Genomic DNA, 21,728 nt, shown 5'->3' with positions numbered 1-21,728 from the left:
AAGAGAGTGATTGAAAAAGCTTTTTCTACTTTCCCCAATGCACAGTGGTTATATCCACCCTGCTACCATACAGCGGGTAAACGCAAGTATTTCCCGTGACTCTGCCTCAAAACTAAATGTTTACCTGGCCCACCACTCCACCCTGGACTTGAACAGCCTTTATGACCAGGTCCACCTATACAAGGCAGCAGTGCCCACCTTCGCCCGGACACTAAAGGACATCGCTCTCAAACACAGCCCCAACACTTCATACAGGAGCAACAGATCAATAGACACAATGCCCAGACCAGCGAGATACTCTCCCAGACCTGCGGGGACCCCCCCCCCCCCCCCTGACCTACACATAGAGGACCCACACCTACATCCGGACCACAACACCACCAGCCACATCCACACCCCCACCCCAACCAATCAACAACCTCCCAAGTCAGCCATGCCCACACCCCATTTAGGCCCCCTCAGATCAGACCTATGCCCCTCCTGCCCACCCCATGCACTCCACACCCGCAAAGAGGGCCTCAACATGGAAGTCCCACATACGCCCAGGCCGTGAGCAGGCAAACAGGCCCAACCCCCACTCTTACACTAGCCCAAGCCAATGGCATGTACCAGGTGCTCAGCAGGCTCTGCTCACACTTACTGGCTGTGAATGATCTGAGAGACAAGGCAAGGTCATTCTATGCCATCAAAAGGAACATAAAGAATTCACAAAATGGGACAAACACCAGATTGAGACTCTGCATGCAGAATTCTGCAAAAATATCCTCCGTGTACAATGTAAAACACCAAATAATGCATGCAGAGCAGAATTAGGCCGATGCCCACTAATTATCAAAATCCAGAAAAGAGACGTTCAATTCTACAACCACCTAAAAGGAAGCGATTCCCAAACCGTCCATAACAAAGCCATCACTTACAGAGAGATGAACCTGGAGAAGAGTCCCCTAAGCAGCTGGTCCTGGGGCTCTGTTCACAAACAGACCCCACAGAGCCCCAGGACAGCAACACAATTAGACCCAACCAAATCATGAGAAAACAAAAAGATAATTACTTGACACATGGGAAAGAATTAACAAAATAAACAGAGCAAACTGGAATGCTATTTGGCCCTAAACAGAGAGTACACAGTGTCAGAATACCTGACCACTGTGACTGACCCAAACTTAAGGAAAGCTTTGACTATGTACAGACTCAGTGAGCATAGTCTTGCCATTGAGAAAGGTCGCCGTAGGCAAACCTGTCTCTCAAGAAAATACCAGCTATGTGCACACTGCCCACAAAATGAAGTGGAAACTGAGCTGCACTTCCTAACCTCCTGCCAAATGAATGACCATATTAGAGACACATATTTCCCTCAGATTACACAGATCCACAAAGAATTAGAAAACAGACCCGATTTTGATAAACTCCCATATCTACTGGGCGAAATTCCGCAGCAATATGTGTAACCTGTTGCCACAAGAAAAGGGCAAACAGTGAAGAACAAACACCATTGTAAATACAAACCAAATGTATTTTTATTTATTTTCCCTTTTGTACTTTAACCATTTGCACATTGTTACAACACTGTACATATACAGTTGAAGTCGGAAGTTTACATACACCTTAGCCAAATACATTTCAACACAGTTTTTCACAATTCCTGACATTTAATTGTAGTAAAAATTTCCTGTCTTAGGTCAGTTAGGATCACCACTTTAGTTTAAGAATGTGAAATGCCAGAATAATAGTAGAGAGAATGATTTATTTCAGCTTTTATTTCTTTCATCACATTCCCAGTGGGTCAGAAGTTTACATACACTCAATTAGTATTTGGTAGCATTGCCTTTAAATTGTTTAACTTGGAGGTTAAAACGTTTCATGTAGCCTTCCACAAGCTTCCCACAATAAGTTGGGTGAATTTTAGCCCATTCCTCCTGACAGAGTTGGTGTAAGTGAGTCAGGTTTGTTGGCCTCCTTGCTCGCACACACTTTTTCAGTTCTGCCCACACATTTTCTATAGGATTGAGGTCAGGGCTTTGTGATGGCCACTCCAATACCTTGACATTGTTGTCCTTAAGCCATTTTGCAACAACTTTGGAAGTATGCTTGGGGTCATTGTCCATTTGGAAAACCCATTTGCGACCAAGCTTTAACTTCCTGACTGATGTCTTGAGATGTGGCTTCAATATATGCACATAATTTTCCTGCCTCATGATGCCATCTATTTTGTGAAGTGCACCAGTCCCTCCTGCAGCAAAGCACCCCCACAACATGATGCAGCCACCCTCGTGCTTCACGGTTGGGATAGTGTTCTTCGGCTTGCAAGCCTCCCCCTTTTTCCTCCAAACATAACGATGGTCATTATGGCCAAACAGTTCTATTTTTGTTTCATCAGACCAGAGGACATTTCTCCAAAAAGTACAATCTTTGTCCCCATGTGCAGTTGCAAACTGTAGCTTTTTCATGGCGGTTTTGGAGCAGTGGCTTCTTCCTTGCTGAGCGGCCTTTCAGGTTATGTTGATATAGGACTCGTTTTACTGTGGATAAAAACAACTTTTGTGCCTGTTTCCTCCAGCATCTTCACAAGGTCCTTTGCTGTTGTTCTGGGATTGATTTGCACTTTTCGCACCAAAGTACATTCATGTTTAGGAGACAGAACACGTCTCCTTCCTGAGTGGTATGGCGGCTGTGTTTGTACAGATGAACATGGTACCTTCAGGCATTTGGAATTGCTCCCAAGGATGAACCAGACTTGTGGAGGTCTAAAAAACAAATTCTGAGGTCTTGGCTGATTTCTTTTGATTTTCACATGATGTCAAGCAAAGAGGCACTGAGTTTGAAGGTAGGCCTTGAAATACATCCACAGGTACTCCTCCAATTGACTCAAATGATGTCAATTAGCCTATCAGAAGCTTCTAAAGCAATGACATCATTTTCTGGAATTTTCCAAGCTGTTTAAAGGCACAGTCAACTTAGTGTGTGTAAACTTCTGACCCACTGGAATTGTGATACAGTGAATTATAAGTGAAATAATCTGTCTGTAAACAATTGCTGGAGAAATGACTTGTGTCATAGTAGATGTCCTAACCGACTTGTCAAAACTATAGTTTGTTTACAAGACATTTGTGGAGTGGTTGAAAAACGAGTTTTAATGACACCAACCTAAGTGTATGTAAACTTCTGACTTCAACTGTACATAATATGACATTTGTAGTGTCTTTATTCTTTTGGAACTTCTGTGAGTGTAATGTTTCCTGTTCATTTTTTAGTTTATTTCACTTTTGTATATTATCTACTTCACTTGCCTTGGCAATGTTAACATATGTTTCCCATGCCAATAAAGCCCCTTGAATTGAATTGAATTGAATTGAGAGAGAGAGACCACTTCTTCTGATCCACATCTAAATTGAACAAAAACATAATTGATTAGTGGAGTTTGGCCATCATTGTGTATCTTGTCTATACTGCAGTCTTCTTGGTAGTATCATTGGGTACAAGTCATGTGCCTGATGAGCAGTGCAGTGTACTGTCCCACTTGGCTGTTGCTGTGGACTCTGAGCTAATGAGACACATAGGTCATTGCAGATGACTCAATGCCACAGCCTCAGAGAGAGATGGATAAAGTATGGAAAGACCCACATGTCTAGAGGACTTCTATTAGCTGTTAGCAGGAGGGAGTGTCCTCACATGTCCTCACAATATTATGTACAGTATATTACATTACTTTTATTAAATACAGTACTGCGCAAAAGTTTTAGGCAGGTGTGAATAAATGCTGTAAAGTAAGAATGCTTTCACAAATAGACATGTTAATAGATTATATTTATCAATTAACAAAATGCAAAGTGAGTAAACAGAAGTTAAATCTACATAAAATCAATATTTGGTGTGACCACACTTTGCCTTCAAAACAGCATAAATTCTTCTACGTACACTTGAACACAGTTTTTGAAGGAACCCGGCAAGTAGGCAACATCTTGGAGAACTAACCACAGTTATTCTGTGGATTTAGGCAGCCTCAGGTGCTTCTCTCTTTTCATGTATTCCCAGACAGACTCAATGATGTTGAGATCAGGGCTCTGTGGGGGCCATACCATCACTTCCAGGACTCCTTGTTCTTGTTTACGCTGAAGATAGTTCTTAATGACTTTCGCTGTATGTTTGGGATTGTTGTCATGCTGCAGAATACATTTGGGGCCAATCACATGCCTCCCTGATGGTATTGCATGATGGATAAGTATCTGCCTGTACTTCTCAGCATCGAGGAGACCATTAATTCTGACCAAATCTCCAACTCCATTTGCAGAAATGCAGCCCCAAACATGCAAGGAACCTCCACCATGCTTTACTGTTGCCTGCAGACACTCGTTCGTGTGCCGCTCTCCAGCCCTTTGGCGAACAAACTTCTGCCTTCTGCTACAGCCAAATATTTGACTCATCAGTTCAGAGCACCTGCTGCCATTAATCTGCACCTCAGTTCCTGTGTTTTCGTGCATAGTTGAGTCGCTTGGCCTTGTTTCCACGTCGGAGGTATGGCTTTTTGGCCGCAAGTCTTCCATGAAGGCCACTTCTGACCAAGCTTCTCCGGACAGTAAATGGGTGTACCAGGGTCCCACTGTTTTCTGCCAATTCTGAGCTGACGACACTGCTGGACATCTGATTGTGAAGGGAAGTAAGCACAATGTGTATTTCATCTGCTGCAGTAAGTTTCCTTGGCCGACCACTCCGTCTACGGTCCTCAACGTTGCCCGTTTCTTTGTGCTTCTTCAAAAGAGCTTGGACAGCACATCTAGAAACCCCTGTCTGCCTTGATATTTCTGCCTGGGAGAGACCTTGCTGATGCAGTATAACTACCTTGTGTCTTGTTGCTGTGCTCAGTCTTGCCATGGTGTATGACTTTTGACAGTAAACTGTCTTCAGCAACCTCACCTTGTTAGCTGAGTTTGGCTGTTCCTCACCCAGTTTTATTCCTCCTACACAGCTGTTTCAGTTCATGATTGTGTTTCAACCTAGATATTGAATTGATGATCTTTAGCACCTGTTTGGTATAATTGTTTAATCATACACCTGACTATATGCCTACAAAATCCCTGACTTTGTGCAAGCGTACCACCAAGAATTGATGCTGTTTTGAAGGCAAAGGGTGGTCACACCAAATATGGATTTGATTTAGATTTGTCTTTTGTTCACTCATTTTGCATTTAGTTAATTGATAAATATAATCTATTACTCTATCTATAATCTATTAATGCCTATTTTTGAAAGCATTCTTACTTTACAGCATTTTTTCATAATAATATAATATACTGTATATAATAATAATATAATATACTGTATATAATAATAATATAATTGTCACGTCCTGACCATAGTAAGATGTGATTTTCTATGGTAGAGTTGGTCAGGTCGTGACAGGGGGTGTTTTGTGTTTTTCTATGTTTTCTTTTTCTATGTTTAAGTTCTAGTTGTTCTATTTCTATGTTGTTGTTTTTTAGGTTGATCTCCAATTGGAGGCAGCTGGTCCTCGTTGCCTCTAATTGGAGATCATATTTAAGTAGGGGTTTTTCTTCCTGGGTTTTGAGTAGTGTTTGTTTCTCTCTGCGTCACAGTTTGTTGTTTTTGTCAATTCAGTTATTATTGTTTTGCAAAGTTTCACGGATTTAATAAAATATGGAACTATAACCACGCTGCACTATGGTCCGCTCCTTTCGACAGCCGTGACAGAATCACCCACCACAAAAGGACCAAGCAGCGTGCCCAGGAGCAACAGAAATGGACATGGGAGGAAATTCTGGACGGAAAAGGACCCTGGAGGCAGGCTGGGGAGTATCGCCGTCCGAGGGAGGAGATTGAGGCAGCTAAAGCGGAGCGGCGTCATTATGAGGCGCTGTACCAACAACGAGGCAAGTGCGTGAGACAGCCCACAGGGAGGCACACAGGGAGATTGGCAGAGTGAGGTTGGAGACCTGAGCCAACTCCCCGTGCTTACTGTGGGGGGCGAGTGATCGAGCAAGCACCATGTTATGCTGAGATACACACTGTGTCGCCAGTGCGCAGCTACAGCCCGGTGCGCTCGGTGCAAGCTCCTCACAGGTGCCGTGCTAGAGTTGGCATTCAGCCAGGAAGGACTATGCCTGCTCAGCGTTCCTGGTCTCCGGTGCGTCTTCTCGGCCCAGGTTATTCTGCGCCAGCTCTATGCACGGTAACCCCAGTTCACCAACACAAACCTGTGCGACCTGTCACAACGCCTCGCGCTTGTCGGGCTATGGAGGTTATCCAGCCAGGACGGGTTGTGCCAGCCATAAGCTCCAGACCTCCAGTGCACCTCCACGGCCCAGTATACCCTGTGCCTATTCCGCACACCGGGCCTCCAGTGACGTTCCCTAGTCCAGAACTCTCAGCGACGTTCTCTAGTCCGGTGAGACCTATTCCAGCTCCACGAAAGAAGCCTCCTGTGATGATCTATGGTCTGAAGCCTCCAGTGATGATCCATGGCACGAAGCCTCCAGTGATGATCCATGGCGCGGAACCTGTAGTGATGATCCATGGCACGACGCTCCCCAGTCCGGAGCCTCCAGCGACGCTCCCCAGTACGAAACCTCCAGCGGCGGCCTGCAGCCCAGAGCCTCCAGCGGCAGCCTGCAGCCCAGAACCTCCAGCAATGATCTACAGTCCGGTTCTTTCGACGACGATCCATGGTCAGGTGGTAATAAAGCAGAAGGATCAGCGGGTGGAGCGGGGAGTATGCCCCGAACCGGAGCCGCCTCCTCTGCTGGAGGTTACATTGGGGGGGGAAAAGTATTTCATCCCCTGCTGATTTTGTACGTTTGCCCACTGACAAAGAAAGGATCAGTCTATAATTTTAATGGTAGGTTTATTTGAACAGTAAGAGACAGAATAACAACTAAAATATCCAGAAAAACGCATGTCAAAAATGTTATAAATTGATTTTCATTTTAATGAGGGAAATAAGTATTTCACCCCTTCTCAATCAGAAACATTTCTGGCTCCCAGGTGTCTTTTATACAGGTAACGAGCTGAGATTAGGAGCACACTTTAAAGGGAGTGCTCCTAACCGCAGCTTGTTACCTGTAAAAAAAGACACCTTTCCACAGAAGCAATCAATCAATCAGATTCCAAATTCTCCACCATGGCCAAGACCAAAAAGCTCTCCAAGGATGTCAGGGACAAGATTGTAGACCTACACAAGGCTGGAATGGGCTACAAGACCATCGCCAAGCAGCTTGGTAAGAAGGTGACAACATTTGGTGCGATTATTCGCAAATGGAAGAAACACAAAAGAACTGTCAATATCCCTCGGCCTGGGGCTCCATGCAAGATCTCACCTTGTGGAGTTGCAATGATCATGAGAACAGTGAGGAATCAGCCCAGAACTACACGGGAGGATCTTGTCAATGATCTCAAGGCATCTGGGACCATAGTCACCAAGAAAACAATTGGTACCACACTATGCCGTGAAGGACTGAAATCCTTAAGCGCCTGCAAGGTCCCCCTGCTCAAGAATACATATACAGGCCCGTCTGAAGTCTGCCAATGAACATCTGAATGACTCAGAGGACAACTGGTGAAAGTGTTGTGGTCAGATGAGACCAAAATGGAGCTCTTTGACATCAACTCAACTCGCCGTGTTCGGAGGAGGAGGAATGCTGCCTATGACCCCAAGAACACCATCTCCACCGTCAGACATGGAGGTGGAAACATTATGCTTTGGGGGTGTTTTTCTGCTAAGGGGACAGGACAACTTCACCGCATCAAAGGGACGATGGACGGGGCCATGTACCGTCAAATCTTGGGTGAAAACCTCCTTCCCTCAGCCAGGGCATTGAAAATGGGTCATGGATGTGTATTCCAGCATGACAATGATCCAAAACACACGGCCAAGGCAACAAAGGAGTGGCTCAAGAAGAGGCACATTAAGGTCCTGGAGTGGCCTAGCCAGTCTCCAGACCTTAATCCCATAGAAAATCTGTGGAGGGAGCTGAAGGTTTGAGTTGCCAAACGCCCAGCCTCGAAACCTTAATGACTTGGAGAAGATCTGCAAAGAGTGGAACAAAATCCCTCCTGAGATGTGTGCAAACCTAGTGGCCAACTACAAGAAACGTCTGACCTCTGTGGTTGCCAACAAGGGTTTTGCCACCAAGTACTAAGTTATGTTTTGCAGAGGGGTCAAATACTTATTTCACTCATTAAAATGCAAATAATTTTATAACATTTTTGACATGCCTTTTTCAGGATTTTTTTGTTGTTATTCTGTCTCTCACTGTTCAAATAAACCTACTATTAAAATTATAGACTGATCATTTCTTTGTCAGTGGGCAAACGTACATAATCAGCAGGGGATCAAATACTTTTTTCCCCCACTGTATGTGGACTGCATTTGAGCCGCCACGGACAATTGTCGCCCTCCCTACCCTCCCTTTTGTTTTGTGGTTTCTTTTGTTGTTTTAGGTGCATTCGGAGTCTGCAACTTTGGGGGGGGGGGGGGGGTACTGTCACGTCCTGACCATAGTAAGATTTGCTTTTCTATGGTAGAGTTGGTCAGGGCGTGACAGGGGGTGTTTTGTGTTTTTCTATGTTTTCTATTTCTATGTTTAAGTTCTAGTTGTTTTTTTGGGGGGGGTTGATCTCCAATTGGAGGCAGCTGGTCCTCGTTGCCTCTAATTGGAGATCATATTTAAGTAGGGGTTTTTCTGCCTGGGTTTTGTGGGTGATTATATTTTGAATAGTGTTTGTTTCTCTCTGCGTCACGGTTTGTTGTTTTTGTCAATTCAGTTATTGTTTTGCAAAGTTTCACGGACTTAATAAAATGTTGAACTACAACCACGCTGCACTTTGGTCCGCTCCTTTCGACAGCCGTGACAATAATATACTGTATATAATAATAATATACTGTATATAATAATAATATAATATACTGTATATAATAATGTGAGACCTGTATATCTGAAAGCATATTCTTTTTTCCAGCCTGATATGCAAAAGGTTCTGTTTTTATTGTCCTGTACAACTACATTAATAAGTAGTAGTCACGATAAAGTAACCCTTTTGATACCATTTGCTGAAGAGCTGAGGCCTACCTGAACCATTTGATACTGTTTAGCATTATGACACCTGTAATAACGTGTATCCAACCTTTACCCAACCTGTGTCTAACCTGTTTCCAGGTGACCACCCGTTTGAGTGTGAGTTCTGTGGGAGCTGTTTCCGGGACGATGGCATGCTGAGGGGACACAAACGCATACACACAGGAGAGAAGCCTTACGAGTGTAACGGCTGTGGCAAAAGGTTCAGCCTCAAGCATCAGCTGGAGACCCACTACCGCGTACACACAGGTTAGAGAGCAGTGTGTGGTCGTAATAATAACACACTCCCACGTCAGATTGTTTTGTGTTAATAACAGTATACACACAGGTCAAACCAATGTGTGTCAGATAGTACCACTGGTTTTAGCACATAGTCGAGGAAAGGTTTCACGAGTATGCCGTTGTATTCCTATAGGTGAGAAGCCATTTGAGTGCAAGATCTGTCACCAGCGATCCAGGGACTACTCTGCCATGATCAAGCACCTGCGCACCCACAACGGAGCGTCGCCCTACCAGTGTACCATCTGCCAGGACTTCTGCCCCAGCCTGGCAGCCATGCAGAAACACATGAAGAGCCACAGACCCGAGGATGTGCCCCTGGACTGGAGGATAGAGAAGACCTACCTGTACGTATGCTACGTCTGAGTAGGACTTATACACTAAGACACACTATCCTATGTGTGGGCAGGTTTTTCATCTTATTCTTTCCTCAAAAGAAAAGTAAGTTGATAATTTCTGTGGTTTGATTGGTTTTATCACGAATTGCCACAGTGAACTGTCATTACATTAAACCTCCATATGTGTTGAAGGCTGAAGGACTACTAGTCAGGTTACCACAGCAGTGAAAGTGTTGTACTAGAAAGGATATTGAGTTCTATCTACTGTGACTCTGATTGTGAGACATAGAACCAAACTTCTCTGGTCGAATTGCAGTACTATTGCCACCCTTACTACGTAGATTGGTTGAGACAAACAAACATTTCCTGGGTTATTATTTCCTGTCACATTTCCTGTTATTGATTTTTTGGGGTGTTTGTTTTTTGCATGATTTACTTGAATGGTCTCCATAAGCTTGATTTAATTTGTCTTATTTTTCCAGTGCGCATATTACGCATATAATTTCCCCTACCTGTCAGTTAGTCTATCTGCTCATGCTGATTGACAAGCATTAAGGTGTAACAGGTTTTGCTATTTATGTCATGCATCGATTTTGTTACCAAATAGGTGTTGGTTATTTTTACCCAACCTCAAGGCCGTTTATTTTGATATTAGAATAAGCGCTAACTCTTCGATCTTCAACTTTTACACAGAGGCAATAGCACATCTTAGAACTGGTGTTTTTCATTGTGTTTTCGTCCATCGTCTGTAGCTTTACCTTCAAATGTCCTTTTATATTGGTGAAGCGGCTTAAAATGTTCTGAGAATTAATCAATGGAATTGATTTCTACGGTTGCCTGTTGAGTAGAAAAAAAGATTTGAAAGCCTTCAGTGACTTTTGTGTGAATTTTTTTATCAGTAGAATTATAGCAGTCTGTTAAATCACAGAATTAAAACATTTTCTAAGTGATGAAAAGAAAGAATATGTGAGTAAAAGTGTTGTCTTTTTTACTAAACGTGAAAAGTTGAATCACTAAAAGCAGGTTATCGTCAGTTGTGATGTCTGTTGCTGTAAAGGTAATTGTATCTTATTCCTAGACGAGAGCCAAAAGAGGGCTTCTCTGACTTTAAAATGTTGTATTTTTGTATTACAGTGATCTGCAATTTGTTTACATTTGTTTTGATTTCAGAAACATCTTTTCTTGTGTGTTTTGTAAGTCTCTGGAGTCTGATTTTAGTAAGAGCCCTCCCTGTGCCTCTTTTATAAATGGAGAATAGATGTGCTGAATACATGAATACAGTATATGTTTGTTGTATTGACCGTTGTTCCTGGTTGTTTGTTTATTGTTGGTGAAGAACTGATTTTCACTGCCATGCCATAGTAGACCCGATTGTCTAAACATTGTAATTTGAAACAAGATACTTGTTCTAATGACTATGTTATTATGCCCCAGGCACCTCAAGCCTCAAAGCAAAGTTTACGACTGAGATTTTCTTTCAAAATGTTCTGTAATGTCGAATGGGGATAAAATGCACAGAATACATAGTGGTATTATTAATAACCTTTATAAAGCTATATGTTCAGCATATATGGGTCTATCTAACACTATGGCCTTCTAGAACAAAAAGCCAACACTCAATGCCATGAAAACAATTAAAAGCACCGACTCATCTTCACCCTACTGCTATTCTATTCTACATACACATGCACTATAAGGATCTTAGGATTTTTGTGGTGGACCAAAACTAACAAAGCTCTTTCAAAAAAAGTTTTTCTTTGATCGTTCTATGTTGTAACAAAGCAGAAGTAGTTTTATTTGGTATGTGTACTAGCAGGATGTGATGATCATCATTTAGGTAGATATTATGTAAATGTTTGTCTACCTCAGCACCAGTTCAGTCAGTGCTTGTCCTGGTGTCCAATCAGGGTTGTTCTTCTTGCCACGTGTGTTAAATCCTTTTGCATTACAGCTTTGTAACACTGTGTGTGCAAGTGTTTTCTCAGTGTGGATTCAGGCACAGCTCTTCTTACGCGTCAGTGTTCTGTGGCATGATGAAAAAAGAATAAAATAGAAACTATTTTACAATGCAGGTCTTTATTGTGTCATCAGTCAAGTAAAGTGAGTTCTTACTGTCTGGTTTTTGTGCATACTATTCACATGCACTACAGGAATATGTTCCATGTTTGAAGATGTTATAAAAGATCTAAATGCTAATTGTATGTAGTTCTGTTCTTGAGCTGTTCTTGTCTATTATTGTTCTGTATTGTGTCATGTTTTGTGTGGACCACAAACAACAGCTAATGGGGATCCTAATAAAATACAAAACAATCCACGAAGGTTGTGTTAATAATAATACATTTTATTTGCACCTTTCAAAATAAAATAGCAAAAATAAACATGTCAGTAAGAAACGGTTGTGTTTTCCTGTCTCACTGTAGCATGCAGCTGAAGTCATGACAGGCGGTTTGGTGACCCTTAGTGGCACGATGCCAGACTAACAGCTGGGTGGGTTTGACTAGCTGCTACAGATGAGGGAAGGGATAAGTCGCTGCCTCTCTGCCCTCTCTCCCTCTGCTCTACCACACACATTGTTGTGTCCAACACTAAGCAGAATGGCAACCATAGAGTAACTGCATCCAGTCAATAACAAGAGGGAATTCTTCATCACAGGTACTACCTTTGTTTATGTGTACTTGTTTGTATGTTTATTTGTGGGTTTGGGATGTTTTGGTATTGACCATAGCAATGCTGTGTTTCCATTTTTATTGTGTTTTTTTTTCTTCGATTCAGTGAGTTAGTTACCTCGAGGGGATATGCTGAAAAGCAGTTTATCCACCAGCAGAGCATAGTGAGCAACACACAATGACTTTGATGTAGTAGAAAAAGCTCCTACTTTGTTTGCAATGATGGAATAGTCCACTAGTGTATTACAACAGTATTACAACTGTGGTGACACAGAACTGTCCTGTCCTGTTTATGTAGTTGATGAGCATGAGATCCACCAAATGTAATGGAGCCATTTTGAAAATATAGAAGGTGGGTTAAATTTATTTACACATGTGCAAAAAAGATGATCTCCTCTATAATCTCCTGAAATCCATGGTCATGCTCTGTAGACGAGCAGATTGATTAAGAGCTGCTGCTAATGTAATCCCCTCTGTTTAATTAGTGTGAGCATGGTGGACAGTTAAAGCAAACCACATTACACACCATCTGGATTACACACTATCCAGCCTCTCCATCATTAGTCTTTACAACAAAGACACAAACAAGGACATGTCATCTGTAGCTCTAGCTCTATGTTCTCAGACTGGATACAAACAGGATTTTTTGACCTGCACAGGTGATAAACTGTCTTCTTGACAGCATAAACGGTAGACACTCCTGTCGGTACGTCTCGGTTTCTTTCCCTGTATCTCAGGTGTTGGTGACTGGTCATGGTCCACAGAGAGGGATTCCATCTATGCTCTCCTCGGTGATCTCCAACAGCTGTGCTCTCTATAGGGACTATGGCAACTACGGACCTCCCCGTACCCCAGGAAGAACATCAGACCCAGAGCTTCACTTCGACACAACCCATATAACCCATACAGGCCATACCTGAGAAGGGTCAGTATAACGTCTCAATATTCACTGCAAAGATGACTGGTTTATTATTATATTGTTATCAACATCTTCACTGTTAGATTTCAGATGACACCTTACTGTCTTGATGTCTTGATTGCAGGTGGATACAAGAGTATCTTTAGCTGATCCCAAGAAAATCTCCAGGGCCACCAGTAGGGGTCAGTATGTCACCATGCCTGTTTGCCATCCAAGGCTGCATTTCTCTCCGAGACTAAAGCAAGGCATGGGGCAGCCCCGGGCCAACACCAGACACCGGTCAGTCAGAGGATCATCCAATCACAGCACAAAGCAAGGTAGACCAGGAGTGCTGGGAGCTGCTCTAGTTATGATACAAGCTCCTGGGTTGAGAAAGGCTCTAGTAAACCTGATAAAGGGAAGAAAACACAGAACAAGGCCACATCTTCTTCTTCCAAGAGTACAGGAGACATAAGCCACAAGAGTTCCAGTTCTAATGGTCGCCAGCAATATCGCTACTTCACCAAGGATGGCATGTGTCGCGGCTCGTCATACAGCTCCAAGAACAAGATGTGTGACCTGATCGGCACCCTGGTGGATCTGAAGTACAGCTGGATCCCGTTTGTCTTCACCCTGTGCTACATTGTCACCTTGACAGCCTTCGCAGAGCCCTACTTCCTGGATGCCTGGAAGTGTTTGTATGTGTTCCACATACAAACCCGCAATGGCAGCCATGCTTTGAGAAGCTGGACAGTTTCCATTCGGCCCTCTCTATCTCCATGGACAGCCAAATCATCAATGGCTACGGCTCTAGAGAGGCCTCAGTCAACTGCATGGACGGGCTGGTTCTCATGATGGCACAGTCCATCATTGAATCAGTGTTAGACGCCCTGATGCTGGGCTGCATCCTGGCTAAGCTAGCCAAGCCTAAGAGGAGGCTGCCCACTTTGTTGTTCAGTCAGCCCTGTGTGGTCTGAGAGGGATGAGAGTCTGTGCCTGATGTTCAACATCAGGACTTTGAAAGAGACACATATGCTGGTGGCAGAGATTAGAGCCAAGCTGATCAAATCTCACCATACCAAAGAGGGAGAATTCATCCTTTTGGAGCAGAGAGAGCTGACTCTGGGGATGGAGCCAGGTTGTTCACAGTGGAGCCCCAAACCATGGAGCATGTAATTGATGAACACAGTCCTCTCTGGGGCATCAGCACTGACTCTTTAAAGTGGGAGACCTTTGAAAACCATGGTCATGGTGGACGGAGCCATGCAAGATGCAGGTTTGTACTGAGAGGTGAGGAAATGTGGAGTTGGAATAAAATAAATGTTTCAGATATTTCAATCAGTGCAAAAAGGACACATTATTTATATGTTATCATTATCAAAACATGAATATATCAAAATTGAAAGGGACCTACAGTATCCTTAATACCTGGTCCGGACGGCAGATGTATATCATTTCATTTTAGATTAACTTGACTGTAAATATGTATTTTTCTCAGGCACAGCCTTCCATGTGAGGACCTCCTACACTGAATATGATATTCCTTAGGGACAGCACTTTAAGTCATTCCATCCACTAGATGAGAGGGGGATGTGGTCCAATCACAAGACTTCTAATAAAACCTATAAGGTCCAGACTGCCACACACAGTGACAAAGATGGCAGTGAGACAAAGACATAAGAGATCTCCTGGACACGACACAGACTCTGTCCCCTCCAACATGTCTACAAGGAAAGTACATTACCAGTATTTATCTGATCAAATGTTTCTGTGCAACTCAGTCACTAATAACAATGGCACAGGAACTAGGAAACTTAGTACGAATTAGTTCTTTATATAAATATGGGCGCTTGACAAGTCGGCATAGAGGGGTTAAAAGTGATGAAATTTAGACACACTGTACATATCCTCCAGAATGTTTTCCAATGTGAATAAATGAATGATGACCAATATCTAAAGCTGCCATTTATACATCTCATTTATCAAACTTTCTGAATACTTACATTTGTATATGTGAGCAGTGAGCACAGCATGCCTTGTGCTAGACAAACACTTGTGATATACAGTTACAATTATGCTGATTGAATGAGTTCTTAGTGGTCTCCTTACAGTATGCGAGGAATAACAAAGGTATCTCACTGCCCATACACCAAGCTCTCCCAATTAAGATCTAAATGATGAGTGTCATTTAATAATTTTATTGTGGGGTACCAATTTGAGAAATGGAAGACTGAACGGAGAATCGCACATGACAAGACAAATAAATGTCAGTATTACTGTCTCGTCACCAGCAATTGGGATATCTCATTCACATACCATGCTAGACTCATATATTTTATTTATAATTTTTTTTGCACGGTAGATAAGCTTCAGCATTGGAGATTGATGGAAGCCACAATCTATGTAATTGTCTGCATCATTTCCAATCCACCATATATTTGTTTTGTAAATATAAATTGTAAACCACTGTCACATTCTTCGTCGTCTGTAGAGGTGAAATCATCGGACCAATATGCAGCGGTTAGATTGCTCATCTTTTTATTAGAAGGGAAAAAAATACTCATACAAAAACAAACGACGAAAAACAGTCCCAGAAGGTGCACTGACTATACAAGGAAACAACTACCCACAAAACCCATGAAGAAAAACCCCTACTTAAATATGATCTCTAATCAGAGGCAACGAGGGTCAGCTGCCTCCAATTAGAGATCAACCCAAACATACACAACATAGAAATTGAAGAACTAGAAAGGAAAACATAGAAATAGATAACATAGATCAAACCCAAAATCCCAAAACACACAAAACAAACACCCCCCTGCCACGCCCTGACCATACTATAATAACAAAATAACCTCTTTACTGGTCAGGACGTGACAACCACTGCTCATTCCTAGTCTGTGTGTCAGCACACAGTATTAGTCTGCCACGTCCACCTCAGGTCACAGTGTTCAGACAGACAGGCAGAAAGACAGACTTATTAGAGTGGGTTTGACTTGTACATCATTTCATCTGACAGTAGTCAGATGAGCCAAAGAGATGCAGGCCGTTTCCGGGATGCTGCCTGGACAGTCCGGGTGTACGGAATGTTTTTCCTGGCAGTTATCCTCCTCACCTGGCTCTCTCTGGGCCTAATCCCATACAACGTCCATAGGCGATACTGCATATCAAAGGTACATTCTGCTGGCTGGAATTCTAGCTGGCAGATAAATTCACATATTTAGAAACACCTTGATGTTCTCAACTTAAATAGGTGAGACTGGGTTAATTAAGCTTGGTGGTAACGTAGAAGAGACACTTAAAAAAAATACTTCTTACACATACTTTACCTGTAAACAGATGAAAAAGTCCTGATTTTATCATATTTTATTTAACACATTTATTTTCATATCCTTGTAAAATAAAATATGATTCACTCAAAAAATGGTTTGTTGATTGGTTATTTGTGTACCTGCATCTGATGCAGGGTAAGTTGTATATATTGTAACGGGTATCCAGAAATAAATAATTCATAATAATTGACAACAAAAACTGGACAAATGCATAAATATTTTTATTTTGCGAGGGAGTGAACATCCGTCACCTCACCAGCAGACAGAACAGTGTTCATTTTGTTCTTGAGCGGCCTGTTGAGAGATGTGATACCTTTGGATTCAAAATGAGTCTGACCGGGATTGATGTGATATGAGGACGTAATATTATGACCTTTGCTCATGAAGCTGCAATTTTCAGCAAATAATGTTCTGTCTGCCAAGTGGATGCTCTGTTGGCACAGGTAAGATACCCCCCCCCCCCCCCCTGCCTTATCAGTGGCTTGGGGAGGTATCCCTGGAGATGTTCCCCCCTACAAAGAACTGGTTGAGCCTGCCTCCATAGGCCCCATGACCCCCTTGGCAAAACAACAGGTTCATTCAGCAGCACAGCACCACTGCTGACCTCATTGTCTCTTTGTGAAGGGAAAATCCAGAGTTGCATTCTGTGAAATGGCAAATGGTCAACCAGCTGCGAGCAGAGCGCATCTCTGTCTCTAACCTAACACAGGCCTACAGATGAGCGCTGAAGAGCCCAGTGCCACACTCTCCTCTGGACAACATAACATACAAGGAAAACATGGTAAGACTTCAGGCTATTTACTTTCAACATCACCTTGATACATTCTCTGTTGCTCTCACTTCCCCTGACGCCCTCTGTCTTTGGGCTATTGACTCCCTCAACATCACTGACAACAGATATTTTCATAATGCCTGTCTATTTACTGTACATGTACTAGCTGTTGTGCATGTTGTTTAACAACAACTATAACGATTTAATGGATTTGTTCATGGTTTTTAAGAATCTAATGGCAATCATAATAATGTATTTCAAGTACATGTATATTGTGTACTTCTTACTAATGTAATGTATTATCTGCTAGAGGATAACTTAAAGGGAAATATGCATTCAGTGCATGCTTTGGGTTAACATACTGCTGTTGATTCTAGGGGTTATTACAATGTTTAAGCATCATGTTGAAGCAGTTGGTTTTTAGAGGGGATTTGTAAATATATAATGCCATTCTATTTTCCCACAATATCTCACTGCATGGGCTAGAAATACCCTGTAGTATTAAACTCTAACATTTAAAAAAAAGTGTATGTCTTGCAATAGAAAACAAATGTAAGTAGTCTGATTCACCTGCATGTGAAATACCTGCTGCATAGGTCTGGTTCTGTGTAGACTAAATCCATATGTCTGCAGCACAAGTATGATGTGTTGGCTGGGATTCTCATGTTTGGCTATGAATGATACATTGTGCTTCAGTTCACACACCTGGACACCTGTGACATTATCTACGCACCTTTACACACCTGCCATTCAAATTCCATACACCTGGATTAAACCCTCCTGAGATCTCTGGGTTTCACAGTCATCCTAATTAAATCTGTTTGATTAAGGGGATGAATAAGGCTTCTGTGTGTGTAGAAGAGGAGGGGTAGTCAGCCAGGAAGAATAGCTTATGTTCATATACAGTGTCCCAGAAGACTGATATAAATAGTGTGTGTTGTATTCATTGCATATGTTGCAGAATCTTGATGGAGATATATTATCTGTGATTGAGAATCCTGTGGCTGTCAGTCATCCTTTTCACCCAGAGAAGACAGGAGTGGGGGGGCCCCAAGGAGCTCAGAGTCAGAGCTGCCATGCCTGGCTGAGAGGAATCCATTCTACAAACCACGGTAAGGCAATGCCTGGGTGTTGCACTGTTTAATAGAGCACCACCCAGGCAAACCACAGGCTATGATTAATAGACGACATTATCCAATTAGGCATGTTACGTAGAGTCTTATCTAATTAGAGTATATAGCAGCATTAAGCTTTAGTACTTTAGTGTCTCATTGTCTTAAGTTAAAGCCAAGTCCAGCTAGCCTCAGTGCTTTAGCTATCCTTTTCACAAACTGTAGTACAGTATACAGCTACCCCTCACAGCTGCCATGCAGACTTTATATGAGTCAGTTGATTATGACACTGCCTGTGAAATGTTCAGCATTCATTTTTGTCACCTGTTCCCTGCATGTGGTATGCTTTGTTCACATCCTTAGTTGTGTGCACGTTGTAGACTGTAATGGCTGTTACATGCTGTGTCGCTATCTCTTTCACTCTATGTCAGTGTGACAGACAGCTAACATGCCTTTTATCAGTATACCCAAGCAGTTAATCTCTTATCAGTGTCTAATTCAGCTGTGCTCCAGTGTCAGCCCATAGACTGGTGAGAGTACTGGTTGCTGTGTGTGCAGTAGGACTTCTGGGAGGCTTAGCAGTCGGAGTGTGGTTCCTAGGTGAGAAATCCTGCAAGTGTCAAATCATGGAGTATGAAGAAAATGATGACATGTTCAATGTTCTAGTGTTTGTGGGGCACAGATTCCTTGCTGTGGTGGATAACAAACAGAAATAACCCTACATGTCAGAATATAGAACACTGTTTCTGAATGTTTTACAATGAGACTGTTATAGCTGATTAACTATGCATGATAATCATGTCTCACACAATGACAGAGCTAGATTAAGAACATCTGTTTCACATCCACTGCAGCTATAATTCACTCTGCATGTTGTTGTTTTTCCTCCTACAGTCAGGTTGTTGTTGCGGCCTACCTCTTCCCAGAGTCCAGCAGGGCTAGGGGACACCAAGGAGACGTCTTTCTGTAATGTGACCGAGGACATCTCGGTGGCTGACCCCAGGAAAGGTCTGTGCCTCTCAGCCCGTCACTCACCACAGAGACTGTCATCTTGTCTGTGTGATTGGCTACGTCCCAAATAGCACCTTATTCCCCATAGGCGCCAGTCAAAAGTAGTGCACTATATAGGGTATACAGTGCTTTCAGAAAGTATTCACACCCCTTGACTTTTCCCACATGTTGTGTTACAGCCTGAATTTAAAATGTATTAAATGTAGATGTTTTAGTCACTGTTCTACGCACAATATCCCATAATGTCAAAGTGGAATTATGTTTTTAGAAATGTTTACAAATTAATTAGAAATGAGAGCTGAAATGTTTTGAGTCAATACGTATTCAACCCCTTTGTTATGGCAATCTTAAATACGTTCAGGAGTAAACATGTGCTTAACAAGTCACTTAATAAGTTGGATGGACTCACTCCGTGTGCAGTAATAGTGTTTAACATGATTTTGAATGACCACCTTATCTCTGTACCCCACACGTAATACAATTGTCTGTAAGGTCCCCCAGTCAAGCAGGGAATTTCAAGCACAGATACAACCACAAAGACCAGGGAGGTTTTCCAGTGCTTCACAAAGAAGGCCACCTATTGGTAGATGGGTAAAAATAAAAAAGCAGACATTGAATATCCCTTTGAGCATGTTGAAGTTATTAATTCAGCTTTGGATGGTGTATCAATATACCCAGTCATTACAAAGATACAGACGTCCTTCCTAACTCAGTTGCCGGAGAGGAAAGAAACTGGTCAGGGATTTCACCATGAGGCCAATGGTGACTTTAAAACAGTTAGAGTTTAATGGCTGTGATAGGAGAAAACTGAGGATGGATCAACAACATTTTAGTAACTCCACAATACTAACCTAATTGACAGTGAAAAGATGGAAGCCTGTACAGAATAGAAATATTCCAAAACATGCAACTTGTATGCAACAAGGCACTAAAGTAATACTGCAAAAAATGTGTCAAAGCAATTAACTTTTTGTCCTGAATACAGAGTGTTATGTTTGGGGCAATCCAATACCACACATTACTGAGTGCCACTATCCATATTTTCAAGCATAGTAGTGGCTACATCATGTTATGGGTATGATTGTAATTGTTAAGGACTGGGGAGTTTTTCAGGATAAAAAATAAACCTAGAGGAAAACCTGGTTCAATCTGCTTTCCACCAGAATCTGGGAGATGAATTCACCTTTCATCAGGACAATAACCTAAAATACAAGGCCACATCTACACTGGAGTTGCTTACCAAGAAGACAGTGAATGTTCCTGAGTGGCTGAGTTACAGTTTTGACTTAAATCTACTTGAAAATCTATGGCAAGACCTGAAAATGGCTCTCTAGCAATGATCAACAAACAATTTGACAGAGCTTGAAGAATTTTGAAAAGAATAATGTGGAAATATTGCACAATCCAGGTGTGGAAAGCTCTTAGAGACTTGCCCAGAAAGACTCACAGCTGTAATCGCTGCCAAAGGTGCTTCTACAAAGTATTAACTCAGGGGTGTGAATGCTTATGAAAATTAGATATTTCTGTATTTCTTTTTCAATAAATTTGCTAACATTTCAAAAAACATGTTTTCACTTTGTCCTTATGGGGTATTGTGTTTATATTGGTGAGAAAAACTAATATTTAATTGATTTTGAATTCATGCTGTAACACAACAAAATGTGGAACAAGTCAAGGGACACACTTGTTTTGTCAGGCAGAAAGACCTTCCTAGTAGTTTGATAAACCAAATGTGTTTATATTACAACTATAATTGTCTTTATAATAGTACATATCTTTATTAATACATTCCTTAACAACTTCTACATGATCACAGTCAGTGGAGAGGAGTGGAGACTGTCTATCAACCGACATCAAAATATGAAATAATGATCTGTTTATATTGACTACATTAGTTATTGGATATAAGCTGCTTAACATTTCCCTCTCAAACAAGACAACAGTTCATTTCTGTTGATCTAGTTGGTCTCTGGAGGGATTATTTTCAATCAATGAGGTTCAGTGTTTTACAGAATCAGCCCAGAGAACTCTCTCCTGGAGATCCAGCTAGAGAAGGTGCCCACCTGGCTGCCTGTGTGCTATGAGAGATGGAACTCTTCCCTGGGGACCCTGGTCTGCCGCCAGCTGGGATATCTAAGGCTAGTCAACTGAGACCATTTTCTTACCATAAAGCCCACAGCAGCTTGCCAACATAAAAGGCTATTCACCTAACCATAAGGCTGATTGCTCCCAGT

General features: G+C 42.2%; 1 protein-coding gene and 2 long non-coding RNA genes across 3 annotated transcripts in view; all 3 read left to right on the top strand.

The window, feature by feature from the left end:
* LOC106613028 (zinc finger and BTB domain-containing protein 16-A) overlaps positions 1–12,081 on the top strand; it is a 66,017-nt gene extending 53,936 nt beyond the window's left edge. Inside the window, exons 6-7 of the mRNA XM_014214894.3 lie at positions 9,168–9,335; positions 9,502–12,081. Coding sequence (XP_014070369.2) covers positions 9,168–9,335; positions 9,502–9,731 — 398 coding nt within the window. The 3' untranslated portion in view covers positions 9,732–12,081. The remainder of the gene's footprint in view (positions 1–9,167; positions 9,336–9,501) is intronic.
* An 11-nt stretch (positions 12,082–12,092) lies between these two features.
* On the top strand, positions 12,093–16,555 carry LOC123744742 (uncharacterized). The gene is made up of 3 exons (XR_014378901.1): positions 12,093–12,355; positions 13,107–13,294; positions 13,413–16,555. It is a non-coding gene; the product is annotated as an uncharacterized LOC123744742 (long non-coding RNA).
* Positions 16,556–17,247: 692 nt separating this feature from the next.
* Positions 17,248–21,663, top strand: LOC123744741 (uncharacterized). Its single transcript, XR_014378900.1, has 4 exons — positions 17,248–17,380; positions 18,333–18,483; positions 18,997–19,083; positions 19,378–21,663. It is a non-coding gene; the product is annotated as an uncharacterized LOC123744741 (long non-coding RNA).
* Positions 21,664–21,728: the final 65 nt, after the last annotated feature.

Source organism: Salmo salar, chromosome 09 (genome assembly GCF_965601325.2).
Source record: "Salmo salar chromosome 09, fSalSal1, whole genome shotgun sequence".
NCBI lineage: Eukaryota > Metazoa > Chordata > Actinopteri > Salmoniformes > Salmonidae > Salmo > Salmo salar.
The sequence above is the reverse complement of the archived record's forward strand: the minus strand, read 5'-3'. Positions and strand labels throughout refer to the sequence as shown.